The sequence below is a fragment of the Choloepus didactylus genome, chromosome Y (assembly GCF_015220235.1).
Source record: "Choloepus didactylus isolate mChoDid1 chromosome Y, mChoDid1.pri, whole genome shotgun sequence".
NCBI classification, from domain to species: domain Eukaryota; kingdom Metazoa; phylum Chordata; class Mammalia; order Pilosa; family Megalonychidae; genus Choloepus; species Choloepus didactylus.
The window spans coordinates 47860275-47877219 of NC_051335.1; the positions used below are offsets into that span (position 1 = coordinate 47860275).

General features: G+C 39.9%; 1 protein-coding gene, 1 non-coding gene and 1 pseudogene across 2 annotated transcripts; all 3 read right to left on the reverse strand.

Moving 5' to 3' along the window:
* Positions 1 to 549: 549 nt before the first annotated feature.
* Positions 550 to 5904, reverse strand: RBMX (RNA binding motif protein X-linked). Its single transcript, XM_037822886.1, has 9 exons — positions 5769 to 5904; positions 4560 to 4684; positions 4263 to 4369; positions 3537 to 3708; positions 2911 to 3063; positions 2567 to 2681; positions 2356 to 2481; positions 2185 to 2267; positions 550 to 1544 (listed from the first exon to the last, which is right to left on the reverse strand). The coding sequence occupies exons 2-9, from the start codon at positions 4666 to 4668 to the stop codon at positions 1234 to 1236; spliced, it is 1176 nt and encodes a 391-aa protein (XP_037678814.1). The 5' UTR covers positions 4669 to 4684; positions 5769 to 5904; the 3' UTR covers positions 550 to 1233.
* On the reverse strand, positions 4449 to 4514 carry LOC119524335. Its single transcript, XR_005214788.1, has one exon. It is a non-coding gene; the product is annotated as a small nucleolar RNA SNORD61 (small nucleolar RNA).
* A 5021-nt stretch (positions 5905 to 10925) lies between the features above and the next one.
* On the reverse strand, positions 10926 to 12540 carry LOC119524179 (annotated as a pseudogene).
* Between the last annotated feature and the right edge of the window lie 4405 nt (positions 12541 to 16945).

Here is a 16945-nt window from a genome sequence, read left to right on the forward strand (position 1 = left end):
CCATCTGCTATATAGACTAAAAGACTAATTTGAAAAAAAAAGTGTTAAAATATATGAAGCATGTTTAAAGGTCTTCATCAAAAATAACTTAAAAAAAAAAGATCCCCCCTCCCAAACCACTATTGGTAAACAGCTGTATTAAGGCCTTTAAGTGTCACACATGCTTTTAAAATATCCAAGTGCTGAATTTGGAGGACTTCTAATATGCTATTGAACATTTGCTTTTCCAAGTTTTTTTAAAATCTAAAAAGCATTTCCATGGCCATGTACAGCATGTTTCACTGTACTATGAGGAAGGTAACTGTTCAATTTCAACTTAGACGGAAAAACTAGTTTGCTCTGCTTACCGTCTTTGCTGTTTCACAGGCATTTGATGCTTTAAATCTGATGTGGAATGCTGATTCACTTTTTAGAAGTCATAAGCCTTTGAGAAGTTGTAGATAACTTCATTGCTTATCAATTTTCTCCTTTGCAATCAAGCTGTTCCTTTAAAAGTGAGACACTACAGAGTTGCAAAAATTTGAAACTGTAAGAGCAAGCATCGTTTGTAGCTTCATGGTTAGTTTTGGCCAAACTTTTTTATTTAGTATTCTGTAGTTGTTTAACACACACTTAAATGGTCTTATTGGGGAGGGGGGAAAGGGGAGGTTCTTGCAGATTCCTAAGAAAACATCAGAAAAGCAAAATATGGCCAGCATAATCCATTTGCTTTTTTGGGTTTACTGGGTGAATAGCATTTTCCTTACCTAAGCATCTGATCTCAGGCTTTTCATACTGAGGACACTGAGATTTCAGTTTGAAGACATCCTGAAATCCTAAGAGTAGCATTACCCCAACCACCCTCTAATATCTAGCTTGTTTGTATAAGCAGAAAGACTCATCTCTCCATTTTAGATGGCTAGATGTTTATGGAAGCTCTTAGGAGTGCTTGCCACATTTACTGGGAAAAATCAGATATAAAGTGGCCTTTAGGGACACTTTTACTTGGAAAATTACAACACTAATAAACAAGTCTTACACATTTAACATTTGCTTGTTGAAAGCAATGTCATAAATCAAATAAAATTAAACAAGTTTTACTTTTTCCTCACAAGAACATAAGAATTATGGAGGAGAACTTAACAGGAACTTCAAAAAAAGGTAACACAATTTTTCCTTAGTAGTCCTTGGGTAGTTATAAGTTTCCACTTTGTTTCTTTGAACAGGGATTTTGATCCAAAGTTGTGTTTGATTTTAGTATCTGCTTCTGCCTCCCCCTCTATCAGATCGGCTTCCTCCACGGCCACCACCTCTTGGTGCTCCGTGGCTTGAACTGCTGTAGGAATCACGTGGAAGAGGGTACCCCCTTTCCATAGAAAGGTGAAGCTCTCTTTCTTGTCTGCCAACACGATCACGACCACTTGAGTAGAGATCACTTCGACTGCTTGAGTAACTGTCACGACTTCCACCATATCCGTCACGTGAGCTGCTGTAATCATCATAGCGACTGCTTCCACCATAAGATGGGGGGGGGCCTCGTGTAGGTGGAGCACTACGTGAGTTACCTGCAGAGTCAATGGTCAGGTAATACGGCAACACTATAAATTGTATATATACAACATTTAAATCTGAATTTACAGAATGCCTGTATTAAACGTTTATTTTCTTAACTGGGAGGTTTTAAACTCTGCCATTGCTGGCCATAACAGGGATCTGCTCATCTGCCGAGATACGGAAATGGATTGATTTTAAGGTTTGTTTGGAAAGACTGAAGATGCTGTGTATTTCAAGAGGATATTCCAGATAGCTTGTTATTTTATAGTAGAAACTCAGCCACTTTCCAGTGTTAAGTTGCAATTTTGAACTGTAGACTTTCCTTCATATTGCAATGGTAAACATTTGATCTTGTTAATAAAATTTTTAAATTGTATTTTCACTGTTGGGGGAAAACTCATAAGGCTGCCAATTTAAGCAAGCAAAATCCCCACCAAATCAAGCAAACAGCCTCAAAACGACAACAAAAGAAAAACTTAGGAAAAAAACAAGCCCCTCACAAAACTAGGAAAAGCCCAGCTGATTAAGTTACCCCCTCTCAAAAGCAAGCAAACGTCCCTTTTAAAGCAAGCACCACACAGCCTAATAAACTGGCTCATGAACATAAAATCTCAAGCTGGTGACATTCAAGACCCTCAATCAGTATCTTACCATAACTCTCATATGAATCTCTGTAGGACCCTCCACTCAGATGATCTGAATAGTCTTGATCACGACCATAGCCATCTCCATCACTAAATTATAAAAGAGAAACCATTAAGTCCTAGAGCATCAATTTTCCAACAATTTTTGCAATCAAACCATGGGAGCAAAATTATGTACCTATAGCCTCCTGATGGATAGTCATCACGTGAACTGGAATGACCATAATTACTATATGTATAATCTCTTGGTGGTGGTGCATAATCTCTTGTATCACGAGAACTTGGGTAATCTCTGCTTGAATAGCTACAGAAATAAAAGTAACTTAGAGTAAGCTTTTGGTGATTTTCTCCTTCACCCTTAATTACACATGAAAAAGCTACACTTCTACCCGTCTTTAGTAGAATATTCATCATCTCTTGGAGACAAATAAACATCTCTATGAGAGGGCAGGGGTTCCCTTCGTGCTGGGCCTCCACAGCTATCTCTTCTACGTGATACAGGAGCTTGAAGGAAAAAAATCATTTTTAAATATACTGAAAGGAATGTAAATTCACTAGTGATTCAATCAACATGACAAAATGGAACAAGATCTTCTCTATGTTCCTATTTTTGGTACTCATTAATTGCATGTATCTAAATGCCCTGAAGTCTATGCCTCGGTCTCATTTTTAGAATTCACCTCAACTTTCTTCTATTGGTGGTATGATGGATTATTATGAATGGAACATTTACCTCTTCCTCCCATTCCACTGCTGCTGCAAACTGGTCCTGAGGGGGCAGATCTTTTGGGAGGAGGACCCCCACTTCGTGGTGGTGGTCCTCTTTTCACTGGAAGTGGTCCCTTGGAAGAACTCATGTTAAAATTCATGGAATAGCCACCACCATCTACAATAGAAGAAACAATTATGTTAGTAACACTTAAAAGAATCAACAAAAAACTAAGTTTTTTATGTCTATCTAGAATCAGATCTGTTCAGCTGGGAGTCTAGTTCTCACTTTTACAAGGAATGAATATAAGGACGTCATATAGACTGGGAAAATAAAACTGATTGTCAGTCTTAAAGGTTACTTCAAATAAAAACACAAATTATTTCACTTTGAAATGCCCAACACTTATGCCTACCATAAAAGAAATTTCCCTTTTGTTTCTCCATTAGAATAAAACACTTGAAAAGGAATAGACTAACCATCACTTAAATTAACACTGGTTTAACTTATGATGTCTACTGTTTCCTTTTAAGGTAGATAAGCAACTGTTCTCAATTTCAAAAGCCGGAAAACTTTACCAAAGTAAACACGGGTATGAGTTCATAATCCCTACCTTACGAACCAAGCCCATAGTCTACCCAAGTCATTACCCATGTGCTCTCCACGTGAAGGAGGTTCCCTTGTTCCTCCACTTCCTCCTCTTCCGCCTCTAAGACCTTTAGGAGGGCCTCTGCTTCTTGGAGGTGGAGGTGGTCCACGTCTACCACTTTCAAATGATGGTTTAGTGGCTTGTTCCACCTTGACGGCTTTCCCATCTAAAGACTAAAAAAAAAAAAAAAAAAAATCCATCAAAATGATTAGATCAAGATTTAAAAGAGATAGCACTGTTGCTGAAATCTTCAAAATGCAGTTACAAATATTCTAACAGATAAAATTTCATTTAACAATTAATTTTAGGTAAAATGCTATAAATAGTATTAATCAGGCAACAGCCCGACTCATCCATTTACTCAAAAATGCTTACTTGGTCTTAAAAACTGGTACTGATTATCTGAACCCAAGGTAGTATGAGCCACTGCACTGCTGCTAAATTAAATTTAAAGCCAGGCCGGAAGGGTAAAAACTTGTTTTGAAAATACTGTCACATGCAATTATGAATCAAAACTCTTCTTAACAAGAGAAGACTTCATATTCATGCATTGGCTACAAAATTTGCTCACAAATTACAAGTTACTACAAAGGGTTGTTGTGGTTAGAGGATCCTAGAAAACAACACCACAATTCAAAAGCTGTTCTGGAGATGACATGGATAATATGGAGCACACTGCACTGTTCTACCACCAGACAACACAGCACAATTAATTGTGCAGTCTCACCTTTCCATTCATGTCTCTGGCTGCATCCTTCGCATCAGCTGGGCTTTCAAAGGTGACAAATGCAAAACCTCTTGATTTGTTGGTTTCCCGGTCTTTCATCAAGAGTACTAAAAAGTAGTTTTCAGGGGAAAAAAAAAGTGTTAACTCTAGTTCAAGTGAAGTAACACGAGAATCCTTAATAACAAAAAGCTCAGAACTTCTTAGAGGACAGAAATCATCTCAGATGATCAATACAATCAAATTCATCATCGCTTACCTACCTAACAGTAGCCCAACATATACTTTCAGATAACTCACCTTCCACTATTCGTCCATATTTGCCAAAAACTGCTTCAAGGGCTTTCTCGTTTGTTTCTGTGTTGAGCCCACCAATGAAGAGCTTTCCTGGACGATCTGCTTCAACCATTTTTGACCGCCGGAAGCTGTTGAAAAACAGCAGTATTACCTCTCTGGAAAGTCCCCAAGTTTAAACATGTATTTTTTGTGGCACATTATTTCATGTTTTACTAAAACCATTATTCCTAAATAACCACAGTAATGGAAACGACTTTAAATTAAGTTTCTTAATAACGTAATTAGCCTTAACCTGGTTAAGGGTGCCAAATTAAGTTTTGCCATTGCCCTTAAAACTCCTTAGCTGTTTTTAATCAACAGAATTTGAAAAAACATTTTATTTTTAATCCTAAATTATTGTTACCTTCTAAAGAGAGATTTTTAATCACAGCTCAAATACCGTAAAGATGGAATTTTTTTAAGACTGGCGCCTCAATTCAAGGTCATAATGAGGCCAGACGCAGGACTTTACTTAATAAGTCCTCTTCCAATGACTCCTGTTCCTCATTGAAATTCCCTAGCAATTGTAATGAGCAGCAATCTCAAGTTTGAGCCACTTTGTGCGCCTCTTCCCTACCCCCGCCCCGCCGAAAAAGTTACTATCTGACTACAAACGAACGAAATGCCAACGTTGTTTCCTATTAAATAGCGGAACATGGTAGCACACATTGTAGCCACTTAACACTCCCAAGACTGCGGCAGAACCTACTTAAAGCCGGTCATTAAAAACCGCGTGGAAAAAAACAAAATGGCGACACTTGGCATCGGCCCAGAACAGTCGGCATCGATCAGGGGGACTAACACTTATAAACTGTGACTGAGAAAATTCACAGGGCTCCCTCCCTTCGGCCTCCAATGAACGAAGACCCCGCCATAAAGTCCACATGCCCATCCTTAGCGCCAACGCAGATATTATCGCGCAGCGGCGCCGTCTGTCCTCGTCCCGCTATACCCCACAAGCCCCAACCTCCGTCACCCATCCCGCAGGTGATCTCCAGAATTTCTCCAGAGGCACACAACGAAAAGAATCCCCCGGAATATTTCTCTTCTACCCTCAGCTTCATTGGCTAGGTTGGCGCCTTTCCGTTCTCAAAATGGCGGCCGCCACCCCCGTCTCTAGGGAAATAATCCCACGTTCTAACGTGGTAAAAACATTTGAAAGGATGTACGTACCGGAGCAAGGTGAGCACGGTTTGAAGCTCCTATGAGTTCGCCGACAGGCGCTTCCTAGAGGTTCAGCACGCGTGAAGGCTGCCGGGTTTAGTCGGAGAACAGGAAAGGAAAACCGCCAGCACTTCTGCGCAACGAGGGCGAACAAAGGAAACAGTAAACTTTATATTGCCCGGCAACGAGGCTGAAGGACCCGGATGGAACGGAGTTTAGAATTTGAAAGGCAAAGGGAGGAGAGCGGTTTCCAGTCTCTCTATTGGCTGTCGCCCTTGTCATTCACTCTTCACTCCGCCCCTTTCCCCCGGGCTCTCTGCGTTCTGGGTGGCGCCGGTTTCTAACCGTTTTCCCTACCCCCATCCGTTAGGCCCAAACCCGCGTTTTTGCTTTCCGCTAAAATGGTGCATAGACTTCCTTGAATAAAGAACTGAAGTTTATTGAGCGTTCTACAGGTCCGGGCACGGTGTTAACCGCTTTACACTCACTAACTCATTTAATTCTCCCAGCAACATGGTGAGGGTAGATTCTCCTACTATCCCAATTTTACACAAATGGAAAACGAAGAAGTTAGGGAATAAACCACATTTTCCAAAATTAGCTTAAACAAGAATTTTGGATGAATGGAGGACATTCTAATAAATAAATGACAGTGTGGAAAAAACACAAAACGTCATATAGATAGTTCCTACATACTTAAGTCCCACTGAATGACAGGTTCTGGGCTAGGCCATGACGGTACAACCCAGAATAAGCCAGACAAGGGCAAGAGGCATCCTGGGTAAGGTTGTCAGATTTAGCAAATAGAAAAACAGGACGCCCAATTAAGTTTGAATTCCACGTGAAAGATGAACAATTTTTTAGTGTAAGCATGGTCCAAATTTCTAGACTAAAAAAATCATCCGTTGTTTATCTGAAATTCAGATTTAACTGGGCATCCAGTATTTTATCTGCCAGTCCTACTCGTGGGAAGAAATTAAATGAACAAACCAAATAATTGCATGTTGTGATTAGTGCCAGGGAGGAAGTAAGCTAGGTGCTTTGTTGGACAATTCTAGGGAGATCAAATTTTATTATGTGGTTAGTGAACGTCTCTAAAAGAGGTGTCTTTAAGATTAGATTCGATGGGAGAGAAAGAACCAGCCGAGAAAGGGCTGGGGTGAAAGCTTTCCAGAGAAAGAACAGGAAGCACAAAGTGGAAGGTAAGAGGGCCAGAAAGAGGTCTGGGTTGACAAGAATTTAGTGGTATAGAAGGAGGAACCAAGGTAGGCAGCATCTTGGAGCACACTGGGAGATTGTAAGAGGCCAAATATGGAAGCAAGGACACCAATAAGGTGGCTGTGGGAGCAGAGCAGGAGAGGATGGTGGTTTGAACAGGGGTAGTGGCAGCAGACTTGGGGAGGAGGGAGCAATTGCTAGATTTATAAGGCAGGCAGAGTGGACGGAATTTTCTAATGAATCAGATGGGGAAAGGATGGGGGTGGAAATGAGGAAATAGGAATAGTCATTCTGGATGGACTCCCAAATATCTGGCATTAGCAGGACAGATGGCAATGCCATTTACCAAAATGGGAAAGATTGCCAAGGAAAGGGGTGGAGAAACTGGTGCTCAGTGTTACGGTGCCCGCGAGTTAAGGTACAAGACAGCCAAATAGAATTCAAAGAGACTTTATTAGTCAGCTAGCTGGCAGCTACTGCGTGTCACCCTGCGCAGGGAGTTTAGTAAGCAGCAGCAGGGACCAGAGATTGCTTGAGACTTATATAGGCAGAAATCACATCCTAAAAATGCAAGCAAGCTACTTTGACAAAAGCAGAGTTGGTGGTTAATTAATGGGTGCTTAAGATCTTTAGCAACCTTGAGAAATTTTCTCAAGGCTGGTGTAATGGTTAATTATTGGAACTGTTATGCTTGGCTAATGCATACATCCGCAAGTCTCACTCCCTAAAACAGCACAGTTTCACTCCCTTCCTCTCAGGGCTTTAATGTTTACTTTGTAGTCATTACTGGTTGAGGGGGAAGGGGACTCTCTTGTTACAGATTAAGGGGAGGGAGCCCACTTTACTCAGAGCTGGGATCTGGGCTGGATTGTTACCTTAGAGATGTTATTACCAAGAGCAATCAAAATGGATGCGACTGCCCAAGGAGAATACAGTAGGAAAAGAAAAGGTCCAAGGTTATACAATATGAATTATTTTAAAAAATGGAAAGAAAATAACTGGAAGGAAATATACTAAAATGTTGCCTGTTATCCGGGAGGAGGAAGTGGAATTTATGAACGATTGTTACTTTTCCTCTTCATAGTTACAGTTACCTTTCCAGGGTGAATTACGGTTATAAACCAGGCAGGTAGTGGTAAATAATCCTCAGGTCATGGGTTAAAGTCCCCAGGGAGCTTTTGAGCCAGCTCATTAAGACTAATGGGAGAAATAATGCTCGGTAGGAAAGGAATATTCGTTTTTGATGTGTGTTTTTTCCCAGCCAAATAAGAAGTAAGGCAAAAATCAGGGCGACCAGCCTTCAGATTGAGTTATGCAAATTGATAAGATCTGGCCATAATCTGGAGTAAACCAGGTTGGTAAAATATCTTAAATGCCGGGCGAGCAGAACCTGGCCCTGCAGGGGGAACCGGGAGTATTTCCTCACCTTGGGGAGGTAGGCGCTCTCTTTGTTTCAAGTTCACGTGGAAGGACCACAGGGAGGGCCCTCCCTAGGTTCTAAGTCTAAGCCAGGCCTCCCCCCCCTCCCCGTCCTGGACAGAACAGGGCAGGCTCCACAATAGATGTCCCTGTTCCCCCTGGGTCTCAAGAAGGAAACGTGCATCCCTATGGACCGGATCAGTCTGGGTCTTTGCGGTTGGTTTCCAAGGATTCTGGGGGAGAGTAGAGTGCTCTAGTCTGGGTAGACCGAACACCCAAGAACCAGAGGCGCGGGGGAAGGGCTAGTGGAGGGAATTGCAGGAGAATCAATTAGGCCTTAGTCCAGAGCGGGGGTGGGGGGTGTGGTGCAGAGAATGACAGAGGAAGAGAGGGAGAAACTGGAGGGGGAGGCCGAGGGCTAATGGCTAGATCCCGAGGGCAAAGGGGGGAGGGGAGTCTTTTTAAAGTGGTGGAGCAAGGTAATCAGATTTGCCTCTCAGAGATCACTCGGCTGCAGTAAGGACATTGGATTGGGAGAGGGCGGAACTGGGAGGGACGGGAAGCCGGGAGACAAATGAGGAGGGTACTGCTGATAACGCTGATGTAATCGAAGACAGAGGGGTAGTGGGCGTCACCAGTATGAGAGCCTCTGGCCAATAGGGCTGTTGGATACTCAGGTCTCTTCCTAGCCAAAGCTTCCCTGGAGGGTTTCCCTCCTCCTCATAGATCTTCTAAATTTTTTCCTTTGCTTCATATGCAGCCTCTTCCTTTCTATTTACTCCTTTGGATGATCATTAAATGTAGTTGTCTTTTCTTTTTTCTTTTTTTCTTATTTCAAGTTTTGTTATGCTATATAGATTTGCATTTCTTGTGATCTAAGAAACATCAAAATTTTATTTTAAATTTGTTCTTAAAAATATACAATATTGCACTTTCATTTTTGGCAGTTGAATTAAGTAGTGGCTTCATAAAGAAAAAACATATAAGAGGCTACAGTTTTTATTTTGTTCTATAATAAACAGCTTTGTGTAAAAGCAGAATTTACAGTAGTGCCAAATAAACCAAATATTTACAGTGTAGATATTAAAGTCTTACCTCTGAAGGAAGATTCAGTGTATTGATGTAAGTATTAATCTGACAAAAGCATTCTCTCCCTCCCCCTTCCCACAGCCCCTTTCTGCTGATCATTTATTTTTAAGCCAAAGAGGATTGGTGTAAAATACTATTGTGATTCTTTCTCTAGAAAAATACATTGAAGGAATGTTTGTTCTTGGAGCATCTAAACTGGGTCACTAAACCCTTTCACAATCATGTTTCCTGTGACTTGAAAAACTTCTGCACAAACTGAGCATCAGGATTAAGCATTATTTAGTTTTTCTGTAGCTGTTCTCTTTTAATATTACAAATGTGCAAGTTAGTTGATATGCTACAATTTTAGGATCAGTTTCCTGTACTTTTTCTAAATAGGTTAGGTACTAAATATGCATCTGCTTGAATTATTTTTAACTTTGTTACATAGTAATGAAACTATATACATTTACATTGACCCAGAATTTGATATCCCACTTTTAATTCCCAATTAAAAATCTCTAATATTTTTTAACTTATCAGCCAAGTAGGAAGACAGTTTTGAAACAGCTATTTGCAAAAGCAAATGCCAAGATTTAGTCCTACTTAACAGTGCACATTCAAAAGACCAAAAACTAACAACGTGAAAATAAATAGAATACACTTGTAATATAAATACATGACAAGAATACATTTATTTTTGGCACCACCTAAAAAAAAAATCCAGCAACACTTTGTTACCCTTCAGATATTTGGGAATACTTTAACTTTCTAACTACTAAACTTCTTTTCCTCCAGAGGAAAAATAATTCACAATTTTGAACTGGCTTTTCAAAAGTAGAGGATTTCCTTTTGTTAAATCTTAAATGATCTGCAGAATAAATGGTTATTCAAAGTTTTAGCTACCAGCCGATGTGTTAACTATGCCTTTATATTTTAATCCTGATTAAAATGCAAGAACTGATTATTTCAAACAGTGATTTAATCCGGAAAGATACGGTTTCTTCTTAAACAACCATTGTACCAATTGCATAGTTTTGATTTGAAAACAAGTCATAGTGGATAGCTACAAAGGCATTAGAATATGTTAAGTGAATTGAAATGGAATGTTGAACAACAGTCTATTTTGGGTAGATGTTAGTATAAACTTAGAGGGAAAAAAACAGTCAATAGTAAAAATGTTTTCTTTAAAATAGGTTAATGCTAAGAACAATAGCTTTTAAAGTTTCTGTTTAAAAATAAGCTTAATAAACAAGTATACAAATTTTAATTAAAAAACTTAGCTCTTTGAAATGCCCTATTTTCTTGCATACAGCAGAAAATACATTTTTCATAGTTTTCAACATGACATGTAAAAATGAGGCACTAATTAGATGTACTTTTAATGTATTCACAAAAATAGTATTATCAGTCCCATCCCTAGGTTTATGTGTATTTAATGTTTTCTGAATATAAAACTCTTCACAAAAATAAGTCTTCTGAAGGAGGTGCATAAGAGAAACCAAGGAATGCGTCGTCCACTTCCATTATGCTGGCGTTCACTGTCGAGTAGTCAGAAGACACACACACAGAGTATGGAACGGTTTCTTCTGTAAATGCTGCATCAAAGTTCTTGATATCATCTGGTCCAGCCACATTAGGATTAAATGGTGGTGGAATCTTCTTTTGCACAAGGTCAATCCAGCTTAGAGATTCAAAAAAAGGATGATTCTGAATTTCGAGACAGTCTTCTTTGGCACCGAGTCGATTTTGCCTGTCTTTATCTAGGAGTTCTTCCAGAATGGACCAGGCTGTGATGCTCACTCCTGGCCTCAAACTCAGAGGCTTGTGAAGAATCTTGTCATACATTTCAGCAACATCTCAACAATAAAAAGGAGGCAACCCATAGAGCATTTCACACAGAACAGCACCAAGGCACCACCAGTCTACTGTGTTGTCGTAGGGCTGTTTTCTGATGACTTCAGGAGCAAGGTACTCTGGTGTCCACAAAATGTTGTTGTGGTGTCAGAAATAGCAATTCCTTCTTTACAAAGCCCAAAATCTGTTAAGACATGTCCTACTGAATCCAAAAGAATATTTTCTGGTTTTAAGTCTCTACACTATTTTGATGGAGTGCAAGTAACCCAATGCACTAGCAATTTCAGCAGCATAAAACCTAGCTCTGTGCTCAGGAAAGGACCTTTCTCTTTGTAAATGAAAGAAGAGCTCCCCTCCATTAACAAAATCCAGAACAAAAGAAAGCTTTTCAGTTGTTTGGAAAGACTAGTGTAATCCAACCAAAAATGGATGCTTCACATTTTTCAAGAGTACATTACATTCAGCCATAATATGTTTTTGCTCTTTTCTGTTGAGCACTATTTTTTTCTGTAACACTTTAACAGCATAAAATTTTCCATCCAGTTTCCGTTTTGCAAGAAGAACCTTGCCAAAGCTTCTTTTTCCAATAACTTTTAAGAAATCAAAATCTGTTGGTTTGGCATGAGGATTTCCAGATGGTCCCAGGTTGATGTTCTGTGAGGTAGAGTGTAGCTTCTGAGTACCTCTTTCATCCTCATCTTCAGATGGATCTGACTGATGTTTTGGACTGTCCATTTGAAGGAAAGCTCTGACATCTGGATGGTTATAAAGCTCTGGATATCTAACTAAGTTCTGAATGAATTCATTCAGTCCTGCTCTTCTTTGTTTAATAAAATCTGGATCAAAATTATCACCAAATATTCTCTTGGAAGGAATTTTAAGGGCCATAGCAGGAAACTGTTTCTTTAAAGTGTTGTAAAGCTTATCAAATTCTGCATATCTCCTGGAGATGAACCACTCACTCCTACCAACTGAAACCAGAACTTTATAAACAGTAAACCTCTTCTTTTTCTCTCTGTGTTCATCAAAGCTGGGAATGCTAACACTTGGGCAGCTTTCCTTGTAGTCCATGGTATAATCTCTTTGAGTTTAGTGCCTCAAAAGGATACCAAAAAATGAGTCTGAAGAAATAGTCAGCAGAGGAAAAAACAGAATCAACTAATCCAAAAAATAAAACCTCTTGAGGTAATGTTCAAATTCCATCATGCAACCTTCGCAGAGCCACCCCCGGAGCGGGGCGAGTGGGAAGCACTGCCACAGCTGCGCCACACCAGCGCCTCACCAGGCTGGGCTTGGAGCCACCCACCCCGGGTGGCGCTCACCTGCCAACCTCCTGTGGAAGCCGACCCTGGGCCCCTGTCTTTTCTTTTTAATGTAATTTTTCCCTTGGCCCATCGTTTCTCTCCAGATTACATGTTAATGATTGGCAGATAGATTGAGTCAAGCAATATTACTTTGCCACTAGGTATCTTTGGAACTGAGTTTATATAGACGAGCAACATAGATATGGATTCTGCCTTCATGGTTGTGAAAGCTTGGAAGGTGGGCCTTGAAGAAGTGATTTATAAATAGGTCGAAGCTCACAAGTAAAAGTGCTACAGGAGATTTAAAAAGAGTAACTTATGTATAGTCCAAGGAGGCAGTCGGGAAGGGATTCCTGAAGGTTTAAATTAACATTTAATCTCACACCTGAAGGATGTATGAGAATTTAGGGAACACGTGAGGACACATCTTGGGAAATGGTCTTTAGTCAAGAAGTTTGGAGCATTCCAGAGAAATGTTTTAAATGCCTGTAGGTTGGATAGTAGAGCGTGAAGGGGAGGGTCATGGGCCAAAATTGATTCATCTAATCCTCAAACCAACCCTATGAGTCAAGACTATTATTATCAAATAAACACCTGAAGGCACTTACTATGGGAAAGGACAGTCGAAATTCAATAAGAACTTCCACAATGTATTTAACTATTAAAGTACCTACCTACCACATCAAGCAGCAGATCTTATTCAGCTGGTTACAGCCCAACTTCTTGGATTTTAGATTCACTCTTGATCACACTGCCATTTAAATAAACAGTCATGTACTTGTAAAAAACAAAACAAAACAAAACAAAACCAAAAACTGTTATTATCCCCATTTTGCAATGAGAACACTGAGACGTAGAGGGGTTACATAATTTGCCCAGGGTCACACAGCTTGAAGCATTAGAGCCAAGATACAAGCTTTTTTCCCCCGTAGCTGTCAGTTATCTTTCTGAAACATAGAAGTGTGCCATTCCTTTGCTAAAAGAAAAAGATCACCACAGCAAGAAGAATAAAAAACACCAGCAAGGCTCCCAAGTATACAGGTCTCCTTTATACCTTGCCCAACTTCTTTGAGAACATGCAATGTCCCCTTCATTCCTCAGTACTTTTTCACAGGCTGTTTTCTCCGCTCAGAAAGCCTTTTCTCCTCCTGTCAAACTCCTCATTTGTCAAAGCTCAGCTCAAATGGCCCCTGCACCCTGTACCCCACCACTTCAGAATTAAATGTTTTGCCCTTCTTTATACACACCTCTGTTACAGCACTTATTACATGTTATCGTTGTCTATTACCCCATTTGTTTGCATGGAACAGGGAGCTTCTTGGGGGCAGAGACTTGGTCTTATTCATCTTTGTGTCCTCTACCCCCACCCCGCAGTACCTGTATGGTATCTGGAATATATTCAGTGCTAAATACATGTTGGCTGAACTGACTTGTAATCTCCTCTTATCCTCCATGGTGCTTAGTATGAGCTGGGCACATTGTAAGCCTTTAATGAATACTGGTGGCCCTGTCTTGAATCCCAACTTACCTGCAAAGGACTCACATTTGTTACTCAAAAACAAAGCAAAACAAAACAAAAACAAAAACAATGAAACAAAAAACAAAACACACACACATAGTTTTAAAAGCTTCAACCAGTTACATGCTTAAGAAATATCCCTCAATCCTCAAAACTAGGAATCACTCTGAGATGAGTAAATCGAAGTGCTCCTGTCAGGCTTGCAGGCTTTTTCAATTTTCTACATTTTTACAGGAAGGGCCCAGTAAGGTCGCTCTGCATCCAGTTATGCCTGTTCCCCAAACTACAGGAAGATAATCATGTCACGTGTTCTAAAAAAAGTCTGTTATCTGGTGTGAAGCAAGAAGGAGGTAGGGAGAGAAGAATTTTATGTGATTAAATATTGGGAGACTTTCCAAACCAGTTTAAGTAGCCACAGTTTGAAAAATAGCCTACTTAGCTATAACAGGCAGTGAATAAAAACTTTTTAACCAATGTACGGCTCTGGTATCTATATGGGAATGGGCTGACAGAAGGAAGGTACAATTTTACTGTATCTTTCTCCACAATAACTTTTGAAGGAGGTAAGTTTTAACCCAACCTAATATTTGATTAAAAGGAACAGAGGTACACTTGACAAAGATTTCAAATGGAGGGGTAGTGGGGAATGGATTTTTTTGTCAGTAAATCATGTGGAGACCATTGAAGAGCCATTTGAAGGAAAAAAAGATCTGGATCCATTCCACTTTTTTTTAACTGCAAAATAATTTCCAACTCAAAGATTTCAATGTAAAAAGTAAAACCATTGAAATACTTGAAGAAAAATTAGTAAATGCTTTTATGATCTTGTTATGGAGAAGGCCATTCACTCCTTCACTCCCTTCCTTCCTTTCTTTCTTCTTCCTTCATTTAGCAAATGTTCACTCCTTGCCTACTTGTGCCAGACTGCTTTGGGTGCTGAGGATACATCTGTGAACAAATAGACAAAATTCAGTGCCTGCCTGGAGCTAATATTTTAGTGAGGGTGATAAATAAATAATAAATTATGTTCAAAGGTGAAAACTGATATGGAAGAAATAGAGCATGGTAAAGGGGAAAGATCAGGAATGTGGAGGTAGAAGTCTGCAAAATTAAAAGGGTTGATCGGGGTTGGCCCCGTGGAGAAGGTGACATTTAGGAAAAGATAAAAGAGGGAGTACGTCATATGGACATTTGAAGGAAGAGCATGCAGGAAGCCTGAAGCATACCTGGCAGGTTCTAGGAACAGCAAGGAGGCCAATATGGCTGAAACAGTGAGAGAATATGACAGCAGTAGGCAATGAGGCTGACAAATAACAGAAGCTGGATCGCATAGGGGCTTGTAGGCAAGGGCAGTTCCTAGCTTTTACTGTGAGACGGGCAGCAACTGGAGGGGGTTGAGCAGAAGAATGACATAACTGACTTAAGTTTTAACAGTATCATATTGGCTGCTGTGTTGACAACACACTGAAGGGAGTAGGAGTGAGAGCAGGAGGCCAGTTAGGAGACTATTGTAATACTGCCTTGGATTGAGGTAGTAGCAGTGGAGGTGGTCAGAAGTTGTTTGCTTCTGAATGTATTTTCAAGATAGATCTAAAAGGATTTCCTGACACAAAATCCAGGTGACATTAAAGAAAAGACTGATTCATTTGCCTTTGTTTCTGGCGTACTTCATTCAAAATGCTGTCTACAGGATCCATTCACCTAGTTGCATGTCTCACAGTGTCACTCCTTCTAACAGTGGCTTAAATATTCCATTGTATGTACACACAACAGTTCACCATTCTGTTCCTAAGTCAGTGTACCCTTAGGCCACTTCAATCCATTGCAAATCATGGATTGCAATGGATTGAACATCATGAACACCACTCCATGAACACCACTGTGTAAAGTCCATTCATGTCTCTGCTCTCAGTTCTTCCAAGTACATACCCCATAATGAGGTTGCAGGACTTTAGGGCTCCCACATACCTAGCTTCTTGTGGAGCCACCACAGTGACCTCCAGAAAGGCTACACCATTCTGCCTCCTCATCAACAGTAAATAGGTACATCCCTCTCTCTATGTTTTCTCCAGCATTTTTACCCCATTTATATTTTTCCTACAATTTTGTAGATATATATTCATATACAATACAATTATCCACAATGTACAATCAGTTGTTCATGGTATCATCATATGGTTGTACATTTATCACCACAGTCAGCCCTTGAAATATTGATTACTACGAAAAAGTGTTTTTTTTTTAGTGAATAATAAAAAAGCTAATAAAAAGAAAAATATAATAGTAAGGACAGAAAATAACACCACTACCAAGAATCCCATATCTGTCCCTTATATCCCCCTCTCAAACTCACTTAGCTTTGGTATACTGCCTTTGTTACATTTAACGGAAGCATATTACAATGTTACTGTTGACCATAGACTCCAGTTTGCTTTGATTATGTTTTTTCCCAAATACCATCCCTTTCTCAACACTCTGCATGGTTGACATTCATTTGTTCTCCCACATGTAAAAACATTTTTATATTTGTACATTTAGTAACAGTCATTGGCCACTCCAGTTTTTGCCAAGGTATACAGTCCCAGTCTTTATCATCTATCTTTATCCCTGGTGTCATACATTCTCCTATCCTACCTCTTTCAGCTTTACTCAAAGACATCTTTGTTCAGCGTACTTACAATATAGTGCTACCATCCCACAGTATTATGCTATCTATTTCTGGATCTATACAATCAATCCTGCTGAACATTCATCATCAAATGCCAAATCTCTTCCCTCTTTCTATCTCCTGGTAGCTTGTG